The sequence below is a fragment of the Plecotus auritus genome (genome assembly GCF_963455305.1).
Source record: "Plecotus auritus genome assembly, chromosome: 9".
NCBI classification, from domain to species: Eukaryota; Metazoa; Chordata; class Mammalia; order Chiroptera; family Vespertilionidae; genus Plecotus; species Plecotus auritus.
In genome coordinates, this window is record NC_137783.1 from 139,180,563 (window position 1) to 139,196,146 (window position 15,584).

General features: G+C 52.0%; 1 protein-coding gene across 4 annotated transcripts; it reads right to left on the reverse strand.

Moving 5' to 3' along the window:
• Positions 1-532: 532 nt before the first annotated feature.
• SLC35C1 (solute carrier family 35 member C1) lies at positions 533-10,511 on the reverse strand. Of its 4 annotated transcripts, none has more exons than XM_080640198.1 (3): positions 10,400-10,511; positions 8,266-8,792; positions 533-2,375 (listed from the first exon to the last, which is right to left on the reverse strand). In XM_080640198.1, exons 2-3 carry the CDS (start codon positions 8,759-8,761, stop codon positions 1,816-1,818), a joined length of 1,056 nt encoding a protein of 351 aa, XP_080496324.1. In that variant the 5' UTR covers positions 8,762-8,792; positions 10,400-10,511; the 3' UTR covers positions 533-1,815. The 4 variants fall into 4 exon arrangements, with proteins under 4 accessions (XP_080496324.1, XP_080496322.1, XP_080496323.1 ...); XM_080640196.1 differs by having other exon boundaries at positions 10,350-10,459; XM_080640197.1 differs by lacking the exon at positions 10,400-10,511 and adding an exon at positions 10,069-10,181.
• Between the last annotated feature and the right edge of the window lie 5,073 nt (positions 10,512-15,584).

The following is a 15,584-nucleotide window of genomic DNA, read 5'->3' on the forward strand; positions in this document are numbered from 1 at the left end:
ATTAGATAGGATGACCTATCACAGTGCCTGGCATGTTGTAAGTACTCAAAAATGCCAAGTATAGTTAAGGGCACTGTGGTTAAATATCTATGCTGTGAAAGCAGAGACTTTTGTCTGAATCCTCTCCCTTCCTGTGCTCCTCTCTGAGCCTCAGTACCCTCATATATAAATTGGGGATCATTGAGTGCGCCCAGCTCACAGGGTGCATGTGTGTGGGGGGGGTTGTAAAGATGAATGACGGATGTAGAGCCTGCAGCACAGTGCCAGTAAATGACAGCTATTGCTAATATGAAACCTGAGGTTGGTCACCTACGTCCCAGGAAGTGGCTCTGATCTGAGAGAGAGAACAGGCTTTTCTTAGAAGGGCTGCCCTGCTGGTACCTGGACTTGGTGAGGGCAGGGTCAAGTCTTTCTGACCTTTACAGACCCACTGCTTCTCCTCAGGGCCTTGGTCGTAAATTTATCTAGGCCTAGCCAGCCCCTTCCTGCACTCAGCCCCCCGCCTCCCCTGCCACACACACACATATACACAGGATGGCTTACTTCAATTTTAATTAAGTCACACACAATTCAGGGCATCAGGCCCCACCAACTTCATTAGAAACCATTTGGGATTGTGGGGAGACTGGAAAAGGGGGTGTTGAGAAAACCCACTCTCTAGGGACTAAACCACCAGGAGTTACCCCAAGGAGTTGGGTGGAACAAAATGCCCAACAGAAGGGCCAGGGGTGAAAGCAAGCCAGAGGCCAGGGGGTGTGGTGAGAGGACAATCAGGTTCTTTTGGCCCCACCCTTAGGGAAGAATGCCATGGTTCACTGATGCAGGGAAGAGGCTCAGAAGCAGGTTACAAGCCTTCCTGCAGGGATCTGGGGGGCCCAGCACAGCTGAGGTGGAAGGTGCTGAGCTGGGACACTGCTCCATCAGCCCCCTGGGGAGAAGCTCTGGGGGAGGCAGAGTTGGGAGAAGCGGAAGTGGCTCCTGGCTCCACTTCCTGAGCCAGGCGGCCGCACCAGGTGCGGGGAGACAGAGTGAGGCAATAAAACGGGTGTCGGGCTAGGGAGGGTGCTAATGACTCTGTTTAACCTGTAAGAGATGTGTGGTTCTTCATGTTCAAGAGCTGGAAACATGGGGTGCAGGTGGTGGGGAAAGGGCGCTTTTCCATGATGTGCCCCATTCCCAGGCCACTTCCCAGTGACCCCTCGGAGTGCCAGGGCCAGGCATAGGTACAACTGATCCTTCGCCCCTTCCACGGGGCCTGGTGGCTTCTCTGCAGAGAAGAGGGAACACTGGTGCCTTTCCTCCCTCAGCCCAGCCGCCACTTCCCTCCAAAGGAAGCTGGGTTTGTGGGGGTAAAGCTGTGCTGCCTGCCCTGGGACCCGGAGATGTGAGGTTTCCCAAAACCCTTAGTTGACCTGCGGTGGCGTCACACACGTCTCCCTGAGTACAAGTGAAGACTTGATGGCTTCGCCATATGTTCCTTAAAGCTTGTGGCCTGTCCTCAACCCCAAAGGTCCTGTGGAGGTAGAAGGCCCTGGGATGGGGCAGGAAGGGGTGGGCCACTTTCCTACTCCCCAAGGGCCAATGTGCTCTTCCCACGGGGGTCCTTCCCCCAAATAGGAAAGGAGGTTGAGATAGGATTGGTAACTTTCTGACATTACTTGAAAACACCGTTCCATTCTGACCACCAGATTCCGATCAGTCTGCAAACACCCCTCCAGGCCTCCCTCTCTGGGTAAGAGAGGCCTCCGCTGCATTCATGGGCTTTCTCCCGGGGGCGTTCTCCTAGGCGGGCCATCCTGAGGTCCCCACAGGAGCTCACACCCCCATGCTGCTCTTCTCCTCATCCTTGGGGCTGGGCTCCTCCTGCACCTTCTTCATCTCCCAGCCCCTGACCCAGGTGTAGGCGGAGGAGCCCACCAGCACCATCATGTTGCTTGTCCACCAGAGGAAGCTCTTGGTCTCCTCGTAGTAGAGGACGGCCAGCACCGTCTGGGCACAGGCCTTGGCCGTGCCCGACACGTTGTGGGTCAGGGGACTGGTGAACTTGATCTGCAGTCCTGTCACGTAGCCAATGGCAAAGCCAAACAGGCCTCCCAGCGTCATCATGCCCCAGAAGTGGGCACTGCCTAGCTGGGCAAAGTGGAGGAGGGCCTGAAGCTCCCCCAGCAGCAGGAGCAGGGGCAGGAAGAGGACGCAGGCGTTGACGTTGTTGTAGAAGGTCAGGCGCCAGATGCTGCCGTCCACCGCCGGGAGCACCTTTTTGGTGTAGATGGCGTTGAGCGAGACACAGAGGCTGGCTAGCACGCCAAAGAGGGTGCCCGTCCAAGACAGGGTACCCTCTGCCCCCTCCTGGTCCACACCAAGCCAGAAGCCACCTGCAGTGGGGACAGGAGAAGGGGAGTGGGTGAGGACGGGAGGAAGAAGGACAGAGAATTTTGCCCCTAAAGTTCACAAACTGTAATGCTGCCTCACCACCCAGCCTTCCCAACCCTCTCTGCAACAAATATGTCGAAAGTCTCCACTACAAGCAAAGCACAATACAAGGGCTGGGAAGTGGCCCAGGACAGGAGCCTTCCTCATGGAGCAATCGGAGCATGCGTTCCAGCAAAGGAGAAAGGCGTTAAAACAATTAATTGCATAACAATTGTAATGAGGCCCATAAAACAGTACAGGGTGCTGTGAGAATCCATAACTGGGTGACTGTGTTGGCCTGGGGCCTCTGGAAACTAGAATTGAGTTCTGAAGGATGAGTATTTAGTGGTTACAATGACCCTGGGCAAGTGATTTAAGGTCTCAGAGGCTGGGCTTCCTGGCGTGTAAAATGGAAGCCTGAGTCTTTTTCTGATACTGCCAGTCCCCAGACCTCTTCCTGCCTGCACTTCCCTTTAGACCCCTGGCCTGCCATGGGTTGCTGGGCACCTGCCCATGGGGACAGTACCTTGAGCCAGACCCCACCTTCTCAGCAGGCAGGACTGAATCGTACACGTTGTATACCCCGCTACAGCATCTGGCAACATGGGGCAGGAGGAAAAGTTTTGGTGTCAGAGAGATTGGGGCTCTGCCATCTCAAGGCTGGGTGGCCTGGGCAAAGTTTACTTAAGTGCTCTGAGCTCCCATTTCCTTCAGCTGCAGAGATCTGGTCACTGTCTTTTTTTTAAAAAAAATTTTTTTTTAAATTGATTTCAGAGAGGAAGGGAGAGGGAGAGATAGAAACATCAATGATGAGAATCATTGATTGGCCGCTTCCTGCACGCCCCCTTCTAGGGATCAAGCCCGCAACCCAGGCATGTGACTGACCTGGAATTGAATGGTGACCTCCTGGTTCATAGGTCAACCCTCAACCACTGAGCTACGCTGGCCGGGCTGGTCACTGTCTTGACCCCCCTCCCCAACCAATCTATTCTCCACCTTGCAACCAGAATGACAAGGACCTTCCTCGCATACAGATCTGCTCAGGTCCTGTCCTGGCTTAAAGCTCCGCCAAGCCTCCCACTGCCCTCAGAAAATATTCCAGACTCACTTCACTTGGGAAGCCTCACATCTGGGGAGTCTTGCCTGGGCCCAGCCATGAAGAAGGGCACATGCTCTTCCTTCTGCTTGGAACAGTCTCTCCCCACTCCTTCCTTACACCATCTAGGACTTCCCCCAGAAGGCCTGCTTAGATGACTCCTTCCCAACTACCTCTCCCTCCCCACCCAGCCAGGATTCCCACAGCACCTTCTATGTCCCCATCACAGCTCTTACCACTCAGTCTTAGCTCATGTACTGCCATGCATCATCACTGTGACCCCCAGGAGTGTAGAAACTGAGTCTACCTTTCCCAAATATGTATCCCCAAAGCTTGGCACAGTCCCCAGCATGTGCCCGATCTCAATTAACACCTGTTGAGTGACTGAACAGAGGTTGTTTGGAGGTGCTTGGCAGGTTGAAGGAGACGAGACACCTGCTGCACTGTAGGCGCTCACTCCCAGCATTCTCTTTCTTGGTAGAGCCTTTGCAAACAGGTTACCCACAGACCTGCTCTGGGGATGGAGCACCCCCAGCCCTCCTGCTGGTTACTTTTTGAGTCCAGAAGGGACTGCCACCTCAAGGTCCCAGACTCAGAGGGATTCTCAGCTAGAAAGAGCTTTGAAAGGTAGTGTGACCTGGGGGGAGAAGGGGGCAGGGAGGAGGAGGAGGCCTAGAGTAGATGCCTTTGACCCATCTTCCCCCACAAGGAGGAAGGAAGGGGAACCACTGCAGAGAGGGAACAGGTCCTCGGCCAGCAGAGAGCACCAGCCTCCCCATGCTGGCTGGTGAATGCACCTTCTCAGAAGCAATCTCACCATCAGCTACTTGAATTACTTTTCGGATTTGGGCCCAGTTTCCCTAGTGACATCACCTTCCTCCATGCAAATTCTCCCACCAAAAGCATCCCCCACCCACCAACACACACACACACACACACACACACACACACACACACAGGGTCTGCAGGACTGAAGTGGAGATCCCTCAGACTTTGGGGAAGTGTGGGAGAGTGAGGCCTCCCCTGGGAGGGGAAGGGAGAACAGCTGAGACAGACAGGCCAGGGATCTTAGCAGCTCCTCCCACTCTAACCTCCACCCTTCTCCCCTTCCTCCCTCCCTGATCTTGGGGCTAGACCGAGCAGCCCTGGATCCTTGCTCAAGGGGGAACATTTTCTAGGACAGGTGGCATGGGATGGGCCTCTCCCTGGCAACCAGTCTACTTTGGCCTTGGACTCTGAGACACCAGTGAAGAATATGTAGGTCAACCAAGACAAACGTTCCGGAACCAGGAAAAACCTAAACAGGTTTAAGGAAGGGTCGCATTCCTGGATGACAGAGGCCCAGGAACGGTGGGGCTGCTGGGGGTGCTCTGACCCAGTGTGCTGCGAATAAAACAATACGTGTTCTATAGTATATGCTGTCCAATACAGTCACCACTGGCCACACGTGGCTACTGAGCACTTGAAATGTGGCTACAGAATCAGGTTAAACATCCGTAACTGAGGAATTTTCAAAATTTCATTTAATTTGAATTATACAGTAAGTCTTCACTTAATGTCATCCATAGGTTCTGCTACTAAAACAATATACATTAATATACTAGAGGCCTGGTGCACGAAATTCGTGCACGGGGGCGGGGTCCCCTCAGTCCAGCCTGCACCCTCTCCAATCCGGGACCCCTTGGGGGATGTCCGACTGCTGGTTTAGGCCTGATCCTCAGGCAGTCGGGCATCCCTCTCACAATCTGGGACCACTGGCTCCTAACTGCTCACCTGCCTGCCCGCCTTATCGCCCCTAACTGCCCCCCCCCCCCACTGGCCTGGTTGCCCCTTAGTGCCACCCCTGCCGGCCTGGTTGACCCCAACTGCCCCTCACCAGCCTGGTTGCCAAGAACTGCCCCCCTGCCGGCCTGGTCACCCCACGCAGCCTGCTGCTCGGTCGTTTGGTTGCCCCTCACTAACCCCCCTGCCAGCCTGGTTGCCCCACGAAGCTTGCTGCTCAGTCGTTTGGTTGCCCCTCACTGCCCCCTGCCAGCCTGGTCGCCCCCAACTGCCCCCCCGTGTGGGCCTGGTTGCCCCAGACAGCCTGTTTGGTTGTCCGTTCGGTTGTTTCAGATGCGATGGTCGCTTAGCCCTTTATATATAGTATACTAGAGGCCCGGTGCACGAAATTCGTGCACGGGAGTGTGTGTGTCCCTCAGCCCAGCCCGCACCCTCTCCAATCAGGGACCCCTCGAGGGATGTCCGACTGCCCGTTTAGGCCAGATCTCACTGGGCCTCACAATCCAGGACTGTTGGCTCCCAACTGCTCGCCTGCCTGCCTTCCTGATTGCCCCTAACCGCTTCTGCCTGCCAGCCTGATCACCCCCTAACCACTCCCCTGCCAGCCTGATTGATGCCTAACTGCTCCCCTGCTAGCCTGGTCACCCCTAACTGCCCTCCCCTGCCAGCCTGTTCACCCCTAACTGCCCTCCCCTGCAGGCCTGGTCCCCCCCAACTGCTCTCCCCTGCCGTCTTGGTCACCCCTAACTGCCCTCCCCTGCAGGCTTGATCGCCCCCAACTGCCCTCCCCTGCTGGCCTGATCACCCACAACTGCCCTCCCTTTAAGGCCTGGTCCCTCCCAACTGCCCTCCCTTGCTGGCCTTCTTGTGGTGGCCATCTTGTGTCCACATGGGGGCAGGATCTTTGACCACATGGGGGCAGCCATCTTGTGTGTTGGAGCGATGGTCAATCTGCATATTAGTCTTTTATTAGATAGGATAGAGGCCTGGTACACGGGTGGGGGCCAGCTGGTTTGCCCTGAAGGATGTCCCGGATCAGGGTGGGAGTTCCCTTGGGGCGTGGGGCGGCCTGGGCGAGAGGCCTGTGGTGGTTTGCAGGCCGGCCACATCCCCTGGTGACCCAAGTGGAGGCCCTGGTATCTGGGGTTTATTTATCTTCTACAATTGAAACTTTGTAGCCTGGAGCGGAGCCAAGCCTTCTGCTTGGTCCATGGCGGCAGCCTTTTTTTGGGGGATTTATGTATCTTCTATAATTGAAACTTTGTAGCCTTAAGCGGAGGCCTGGGCCGGCCAGGGTGTGGGGAAAGCTTGGCTTCCTCCATCACCGGGGGCAACCCTAGACTCCTGCTCTTTCCAGCTCCATGGCTGCCACCATTTCTTTTGGGTTATATTTATCTTCTATCATTGAAACTTTGTGGCTTTGAGTGGAGGCCTAGGCCGGCAAGGGCAGGCAGAAAGCTTGGCTTCCTCCATTGCCTGGGAAACCCAAGCCTCCCTCCTGCTCTCTGTGGCCGTAGCCATCTTGGTTGGGTTTATTTGCATATTCGCTCTGATGGGCTGGTGGGCGTGGCTGGTGGGCATGGCTTGTGGGTGTAGCGGAGTGAGGGTTAATTTGCATATTACTCTTTTATTAGATAGGATAGATAGGTTAATTGATATAAACAAGTGTTAAGTTCCTATGCATCTTATTGTTATAAGGAAATGATGTTATTTGAGGACCTGCTCTAACTTAGATTGAGATAGACATGTGTCCAGTGAGTACTGTATTGGGCAGTGCAGCTTTAACATCCAGGGCAGTGATTGGCAAACTGCGGCTCGCGAGCCACATGCGGCTCTTTGGCCCCTTGAGTGTGGCTCTTCCACAAAATACCACGGCCTGGGTGAGTCTATTTTGAAGAAGTGGCGTTAGAAGAAGTTTAAGTTTAAAAAATTTGGCTCTCAAAAGAAATTTCAATCGTTGTACTGTTGATATTTGGCTCTGTTGACTAATGAGTTTGCTGACCACTGATCTAGGGGATAAGAATAGAGCAGAGTGGTTAGAAGCATAGGATTGGCAGTCTGATCAATCTGTTTGCACCCCAGCCTGGCTACTTCCTTCCTTGGCCGTGGACTAATAACTTAACCTCTCTGAGTCTCAGTTTCTTTGTTTGGATGGAGATGATCATGGTGCCCAGAGACCTCTGGGGAACAAAGGAGATGCTATAATATGTGAAATGATTAGCACAATGTCCCCATCAGTAATTGTGATTAAAAAATACATTTTTATTGATTTCAGAGAGGAAGGGAGAGGGAGAAAGAGATAGAAACATCAACAATGAGAGAGAATCATTGATCGGCTGCCTCCTGCATGCCCCCTACTGGGGATAGAGCCCGCAACCCCGGCATATGCCCTTGGCTGGAATTGAACCTGGGACCCTTTAGTCTGCAGGCCAACTCTCAATCCACTGAACCAAACCAGCTAGGGCAATAATTGTGATTTTTTTTGGAGGTCAAGTCTGGGAAGACAGCTAACACCTCTAAAAGCATATCTCTTACCACTGTCTCAGGTGTTATTATGCCCCTGCAAGGTCAGGGTGACAGTATATTTATTAAAAGAGGAATTGTCTCATAGAAATGAGATGGGGAGTCAGGACACCTGAGTTTAGAGGTCAAGTGTATGGAGCCTGGTTACTTGAGATCAGATCCCAGCTCTGCCACTTATTAGCTGTGCGATCTTGGGCAAGTTACTTCACCGCTCTGTGCCTGGGTTTTCCTCTGTGAAGTATACATTATAATTTCACCTGTATGAGGGGCCCTACCTGGACCTCCAATTTGCTGGGTGACCTCAAGCAAATTATTTGTTCTCTCAGGCTCATCCTCATATTACCATTAAGAGACTCGAAAGGATAAAGTCGAAAGATGCTTGGCAGGGTTATTCCTTAGGGTTTTGGCCCCCATACCTCCTCTATTTCCCACAGCCCTGGATTGCCACTCACCAATGATGATGCCGCAGGTGAGCAAGGCATAGAAGGAGGTGGTCTGCTTGAGCAGTAGGTAGGAGAGCAGCACATTGAAGACGGTGGTGAGGGAGCGGCCCACGTTGTAGAAGGCCACACCCACGTACTTCAGGCAGAGGTTATTGAAGGTGATCATGCAGATAAAGACCACGGACAGGGGCAGGACGCTGCGGGCCACCCTGAGATCCAGGCGCAGGGTGGGGAACTCCATGGCACCAGGACAGCAGGCGGCCAGTGTACTGAGGCCCTTGCACAGCAGTGTGGTCACCAGGCACTGGTAGAAGGTGACGAAGATGGGGGTGTCCAGCTGCAGGGAGGGGCTGTCCAGCAGGTACTTGTTGAGAAACACCATGGAGATGGAGGTGACCCAGTAGAGAAAGACCACCAGTGCGATCTGCAGTGCCCGGAGCAGAAAGGGCTTCCCCTGGCTGGCCTCTGCCCCGCTGGAGGGGTCGGAAGTCCCCATCAGTGCCATGTGCAGGATCCTGGAGCGCTTCAGAGGGGCCCTGTTCATGGTACAGAGGAGCTGGGTCAGGGCATGGCCAGAACTGGTCTCCTGGAGTACTGGACAGTGAGCGCACTCTACTTTCTTCAGGCCGCAGCCCTCAACTGTCACTTGGGGGATGGCCCAGAGGCCTCCCGCTGCCCTCCGGGATGGGGAGGTTGGGCTTTGGGGTGAGCCTCACAACCTGCTCCCACTCTGAGGGGCCTCATGAGACAAGGCACAGGGAAGGGGTGGTGAACAGGCAGAGGACATAGCACGGGAAAAGGGGCCCAGGGGAAGAAGGGAGGGGAGAGGAGTGGAAGGAAAAGTGGGAGTAGGAATGCGGGCGAAGGGGCTAGAGGTCTGCGTGGGGAGAGGTACAGAGAGGGAGGCGTGGGCTGCTGTGGAAGAGAGGGGTTTGCAGGGAGGTGGGAGGTCTGCAGGGAGCTGAATGAAGGAAGGACGTGCGGAGGGGTCTGGAAACAGGGGTACAGGGGAGATCGGAGAGGCTCGGGGCGGGGTCCGAGGCACGCGGGAGGAGGCCGGGCAGTGCCGGCCCACAGCCCGCGGTTTTCTCGGTGCCGGTTCCGGCTCAGCCCGGGAGCTCGCAGATGTCAGAGGCCTCTCCCCCGGCGAGGCGGGCCCAGGACTCACTTCCGCCTCTTCCTTAAAGAGCCCGCGCACCCCAGCGGCACTCTTAAAGCCACAGTCCCAGAGAGTCAGAGTCTGGTTCGCGTCCGGGCCCCGGCCGCCACCCAGCTCTCGGCAGCCTCAGGAGGTTCTTCTGGGTGTTTGAGCCTCGCCCCCTTCTTGCAAACCCCGCTGGCTTCATCTTCTCCTAAGGCTAACACCCGACTCGGCTCATCGCCCCAAATCCCCAGGCAGACTGCGCTCCTTCCTCCCCAGCCTTGGCACCCCTCGCTTCCCTCCACGTCTAGAGACACCCACGCCCCCGCTGGCCCTGCGTCATTTACTTAGTCCCAGCTCACTCTTGCCAAACCTCTTTGCAGTTCCCTCCTTCCCCCAACTTTCCCCGTCCCCAGCCCTCTCCCAAACCCGAGATTCCCTGCAGCGCTCCCAGACCCCGGATGCCATGACGCCCCTATAGGACCTCAATCTGTCGCCCGGTTCCCCCATTCCAGACCCGCGGGTGGTCGGATCCGAGCCTCAAAGCTTCGCCCTCTCCCCTGGTTCCTTCCCCCTTGCAAAATCCTCCTCCCCATGCCGGCCGGGCTCAGCCTGCAAGCTCTAGCCCCAGGGCTGGTGTTCTCAGGTCCCTAAAGCGACCCCGCACTTACCTCGCTCTGCGCACTCACTGTCGGCTCGCGCCCCCCGCAGCACCGCACCTGCAGAGGCGCACCCAGGGCCGTGCCCGCCAAAGACAACTTCCTGTTCCCAGCCCCGGGCGCGGGCGGTGCCCCAGCCACACGCCCGCTTCCCACTTGGGGCCCTAGGGTGGCGGTGGGGCCCCGGGTCAATCCAGCTGGTAGTGGGAGCAAGTACCCTGCTCTTTCCAAGGCCATCCCAGCCCCAGGTATCTTGCCCCAGCCAGTGGCCCAGAATCCCCCGATCCAGTTACCGCAGCTGGCAGGTCCCAGGATCCCGCTGCATCCTCGGCCCCTCGCTCACCGGCCTGGGCTTCCAGACGTGCGTGTAACGGCTCGGATTCTCTTGCCCGCAGGGCATGGAGGGTCCTCCGCCCCCTCCCAGGACCGTGCCTGGGAAGTCGTCACTAGCCCCGGACAGTCACCCTCCAGACAGGCGCATGGGCTGACTTCTCCCTGGTTCCCGCTCAAGCACCAACGCTGGGCGGCTCACTTCTGAGTCTCATTATTATACACCGTTGGGTTGGACCATACCAGTGGGTCTCAAACTCCTTACTCAAAATTCTAGCTAGTATGGTTGAAAGAAGGGAGTATATTTCAAACACCATTTAATTGGTGCCATTTAATTTACTGGTGAGGTATCCGAGATTTGCTTTAAAATACTCAGAACAGTCACCAAAGAGAAAAGAAAATGGTGGATGAAACAAGATAGGCAAAGTGTTGATAATTGTTGAACCTGGGCATAGGTACCCGGGGGTTATTGGCAGAGTTTTCTTACTTTTCCATAATAAAAGGTAAAACCTATGAAGTACATTTAAAGTTTCACATGCTAACTACATAAGCGCTCACCTGAGCTTAACACAGCCCTGGTGGGCCATAGGAAACTGGGAAGGGTTATGGGAAATAAGCTCCATCCAGCAGCCCCCAGGCAGGTGCAAACGCCCCAGTGTGAGCTCTGCCCTAGGCCCTGCGCTCTCTCACTAGCCCTCTGGTCCTCACTCTGTGATACCCACACTCCAGGGACTTCCTGCTTCCTAGTTACGGGCAGGTGGAGGCTGCCTTCTGGTCACCTTATCACCTTTGGGGAAGGAAAGACTTAAGGGGACTGAGCTGGTCATCTGAACCTTACTTGGATGGTCTTGTTCCAGGGCCAAACTTGGAAGGTTGTGGGTTTCATTAAGAACAATACGTGCTCCAGTCTTTTCTCTCTTAGGTCTGGTTGTTCACCTGACAAATGATTGAATGACAAACAGGGAAACCTGTCTCTGAGAAGTCCCGGTTTTCTGGAAGGGCCCTTCTCCTTGTCATAATAACAGGAATTAATTTATCTGATGAATGTGCTGCCACCTTGAGCCCCTTACTTTTTCTCTCTCTGAAATGGAATCTGGAGCAGAAACAACAACACCTGTTTGTTACAGCTGATTCCTGGTGGCGGCAATGCCCAAAAGCCCATTCACCACTTCCTGCCTCTGAGACCCCTGGAGCTGCCCTGCTTGCTATTCCCCCCCCCCCCCCCCCCCCAGCCTGTTCTTCAGTTTTCCCCAGTTCTCTGAGCAACCCTGGCCTCTTCCAATGACCTGTGTAAGTTGCCTGGAGTCTGTATTTTTTGCTTGAATCAGAGAACCCTAGATGCTACTGTGGGTATTTCTCTCTGTCCAAGAAGAAGGGTCAGGGCAGCAATTAGCCAGTTCCAGAGAGTGAGTCTAGCCACTACAGCTGCACTCCTCCCCAAGCGCTGGGATTCCAAAGAGCAGGGCGGGAGAAACGAACAGGGCTGGGTAAATACTGGTGTGTTTGCAGAAGGGCTGCCATCTGCTGGATGTGGGTCAAGGCTGGCTTCTTTCTTTGGGTCATTGCTGTAAACCTGGCGGAGCGGACATGGTGGTGTGAATCCCTGGGAATTTAAAATTGGTTTAATTTAACAAACATCTTCTGAATGCTCTTTATGTTTGACCCTCCCTGTGCTCCTTCCCCTCTACTGGGTTCACTATTCAGTTCAGATGATTCATAGGACACCTTACACGGGCATGTTGATGGCCTTTTTGCCATTAGTGGGTTTTGAATGGTCTGAAATTAATATAAAGAACCCAAGTTTAACATGTAGGTTATCTGAATGAATACAGAAATGAACTGAGTTAATTACAATTCTGGAGCCACAAAGTCCATAATAAGAAATCCTTTTGCTAACTTTATGCTTTTTTCTGTCCCTTGTAGTATAGCATAGCAATTAAAACCTTACCCTCTAGACTGAGTCAGCTAAGTTCAAGTCCTGGGTCCACCACTTGTCAATTTTTGTGGCCATGGCAAATCACCTAACCTCTTTGGAACATAACAGAGAATGGCGATAATATGTTAGTATAGTGTCTGTCCCATATTCATATTCCTTGTTTAATTTAATTTTTTCTGCTCTGCTCTTTCAATGATTCCCACATCTCCTCTTGTCACTGGGCACATTCATCATCATTGCACCAACTGTATCAGTTAGCTATTGCTGTGTAACAAACTCTTCAAAATTTAGATTACAAGTATGTGGCTCAATTAGGCAGTTCAAGTGATCTTGGCTGGGCTTTCTCACATGTTTTGTGGTCTCACATATAGGTTGGTTAGGATGGGTTCAGCTGGGATAACTAAGCTCTCCTCCATAAGGTCTCTTATCTTTCAACTAGAGGCCCAGCGCATGATTAAATCATGTGCGTGTAGGGTCCCCTAGGCCTAACCTGACATCAGAGCCATGTCCTCTGTCCCGTGAAGCCTTGCACGCTCTGCAGACACTGCCGGTGCCCCGCGATGCTCCAGAAGTCCCGCCTGCTGTGGCCTCTATGTGACCCCGAAGTCCCGCCTGCGATGGGACCCATCAATGCACCCCCAGTAGTTGATTGTGATGCTGTCATGGCGTCACGACCACAGGCCTTTTATGATATAGACTAGAGGCCCGTTGCATGAAGATTTGTGCAATAGGCCTTCCTTCCCCTGGCTGCTGGAACCAGTTTTCCTCCGGCACCTGGGACCCGGGCCACAGCAGAGCCACGCCTTCAGCCTTCAGGCTTGGCTCCAGCCGCAGCCAAGCCTTCAGCCTTCAGTCTTCAGTCTTCGCTCCGTGCCTGTGTATGCAAATTACCCGCCATTTTGTTGGGTTAATTTGCATACTCACGCCTGATTGGCCAGTGGGCATCGTGGAGGTACGGTCACTTTGCATCTTTCTCTTTTATTAGTGTAGGTAGTCCAACCTGGGCTTGTTCTTATGGAACAAGGGCAGAAGTCTGAAAGAGCAAAAATAACAAGACCTCTGCTTTATTTATTCTATTGGTCAAAGCAAGTCCCTAGGCTAGTCCAGAGTCAGGGTTGGAGGAGACTACAAAGTTACAGGGCAAAGGGTGTAAAGGCAGGTAGAGTCAATAATTGGGCCCATGAATACAACTAAATCTATCCTTCACACTGCAATGTAACTTGGTTACTTCTCTTTCTCTCCAACCAGACTCTCTCTTATTCACCACTATGTCCAGGTACCTAGGCACAGAGCTTGGCACATAGTAGGTGTTCAATGAGGGTTTATTGATTAACTAAACAAAGAGCTGGGCTGTAGGCTGTGGCATGCTGGGGAAGCAACTGCACTGCTGACTCCTGTAAGAGACGACCCAGTCTAGGTGAGAACCATCATATGTCTAGAGGAGAACCATCATATGTCATCATTCACTGACGTTTGGTTTCAGCCTTCCCCTTAGCCTAACTCTTCTATTTAACCTATGCTTCAGCCTTTGGAAGGTCAAATAGCTGAATGCCTATTTTGGTGTCATTTCTGACATCCCTGAAATTGTACAAAATCCTGTGATCAGGAAACGGACATCATATTTAACCAACCAGGACTACAAATACGGCAGGCCATTTGAATTTATTATTAATATCTGAACATTTTTATTTTATATTTTTGAACATTTTTAAACATGGGTAAGCATTTTAGAAGTAACTCGAACTGAAAAATCTCCTTTTGTGCTTTAAATATTGAAATTATTTTAATCAGTTGATGAATATATATTAGTATTCCAGGCTAAAATGGTACAATAACTAGCGATAATGAAAAGCTGTTAATTTTATGTGCAAAAGTAATTTCTAAGTTTCACATATTTAAATAAATAGGAAAATAGACTGATAGCTAACATTGTTAGCTAGATAACTTTAGGAAGGACATTTTATTTTGTTGGAACCAGTAAATGTTTAAACAAATTTAAATAAGAGTACTAGGCAGAATAATGGAGCTTCAATTATCTTTTATAATTCAAATCTTTATAGAATTGTTTGGTGGAAGAGTATGTAAAACCAAATAACTTTTAAGAACTGAATTTAACTTGTAATTATTTAATTCCATTTAAACCATTAATCTTTCACTAAAATGTCTGTTTGGGAATTATTCCTATCTTGTGGGACCGATTAAAAGCAAAATGTCTGTTTTGCCACCTCAAAATTTTACCAGGAAGAAAAATTCTGATATCAAGTACAACACAACCCAACCCATGATAAATTGACCCATGATAAAGAATATACCAGTATGAAGGAAAAGGAGAAGTGGTTGTGCCCGCAACCAAGGTACATGCCCTTGACCAGAATCGAACCCGGGACCCTTGAGTCCACAGGCCGACGCTCTATCCACTGAGCCAAACTGGTTAGGGCAAAAAAGGAGACTTTTTAATGTGTCAAGTGTGCAGCCCCTAATTGGGGGAGCGATGTAACTGCTGAGGGTAAGAGACGGTAGAATTCCTGCACATATGCCACACTTCTCTAAAGTTAGGTTTAGTAGGGTGTTCATTACATACAGAAAAACATCATTTTTGGATACCCTATTCAGTGGATTTTGACAACGGTATACACTTGGGTAACCACCACTATGATCAAACTCCCCGCAAACTCCACCCTTCAAACTCCCTCTGATCACTAGTGAACTCGTCTCTTTCCCTATAGTTGTGGCTTTTCCAGGATGTCATGTAAATGGAATCATACAGCCTGTAGCCTTTGTGTCTGACTTCTGTCACTTAACATAATGCTTCGGAGATTCCTCCACATTGCATGTATCTGTCAGTTTGTTCCTTTTATTGTGTAGATCATTAAGGACTGCTTCTGACTTGTTTCCAGTTTGGAGGGACTATGAATAAAGCTGCTTTAAACATTTGTGTGTAAGTCTTTGTTGGACATTTTATTTCCCCTAGCGAGACATCTAGGAGTGATATTGGTGGGTCTTATGGCAAGTCAAGTGTATGTTTGACTTTTAAAAAATATTTTTATTGATTTCAGAGAGGAAAAGAGAGTGGAAGAGAGATAGAAACATCAATGATGAGAATCATTGATTGACTGCCTCTTGCACGCCCCCACACTGGGGACTGAGCCTGCAACCCAGGCATGTGCCCTTGACAGGAATCAACTGAGGACCCTTTGGTCCACAGGCCGACGCTCTATCCATTGAGCCAAACTGGCCAGGGCACCTTTGACTTTTTAAGAGA

Bases quoted from the DNA above. Each gene is read 5' to 3' on its own strand.
- SLC35C1 (XM_080640196.1), bottom strand. From the start codon at position 10,456: ATGCCCTGCGGGCAAGAGAATCCGAGCCGTTACACGCACGTCTGGAAG. The intron at 8,793-10,349 runs GTAACTGGATCG...TACCATGAACAG, and splicing joins CCTGGGACCTGCCAGCTGCG to GGCCCCTCTGAAGCGCTCCA. The intron at 2,376-8,265 runs GTGAGTGGCAAT...TCCCCACTGCAG, and splicing joins CACCTGCGGCATCATCATTG to GTGGCTTCTGGCTTGGTGTG.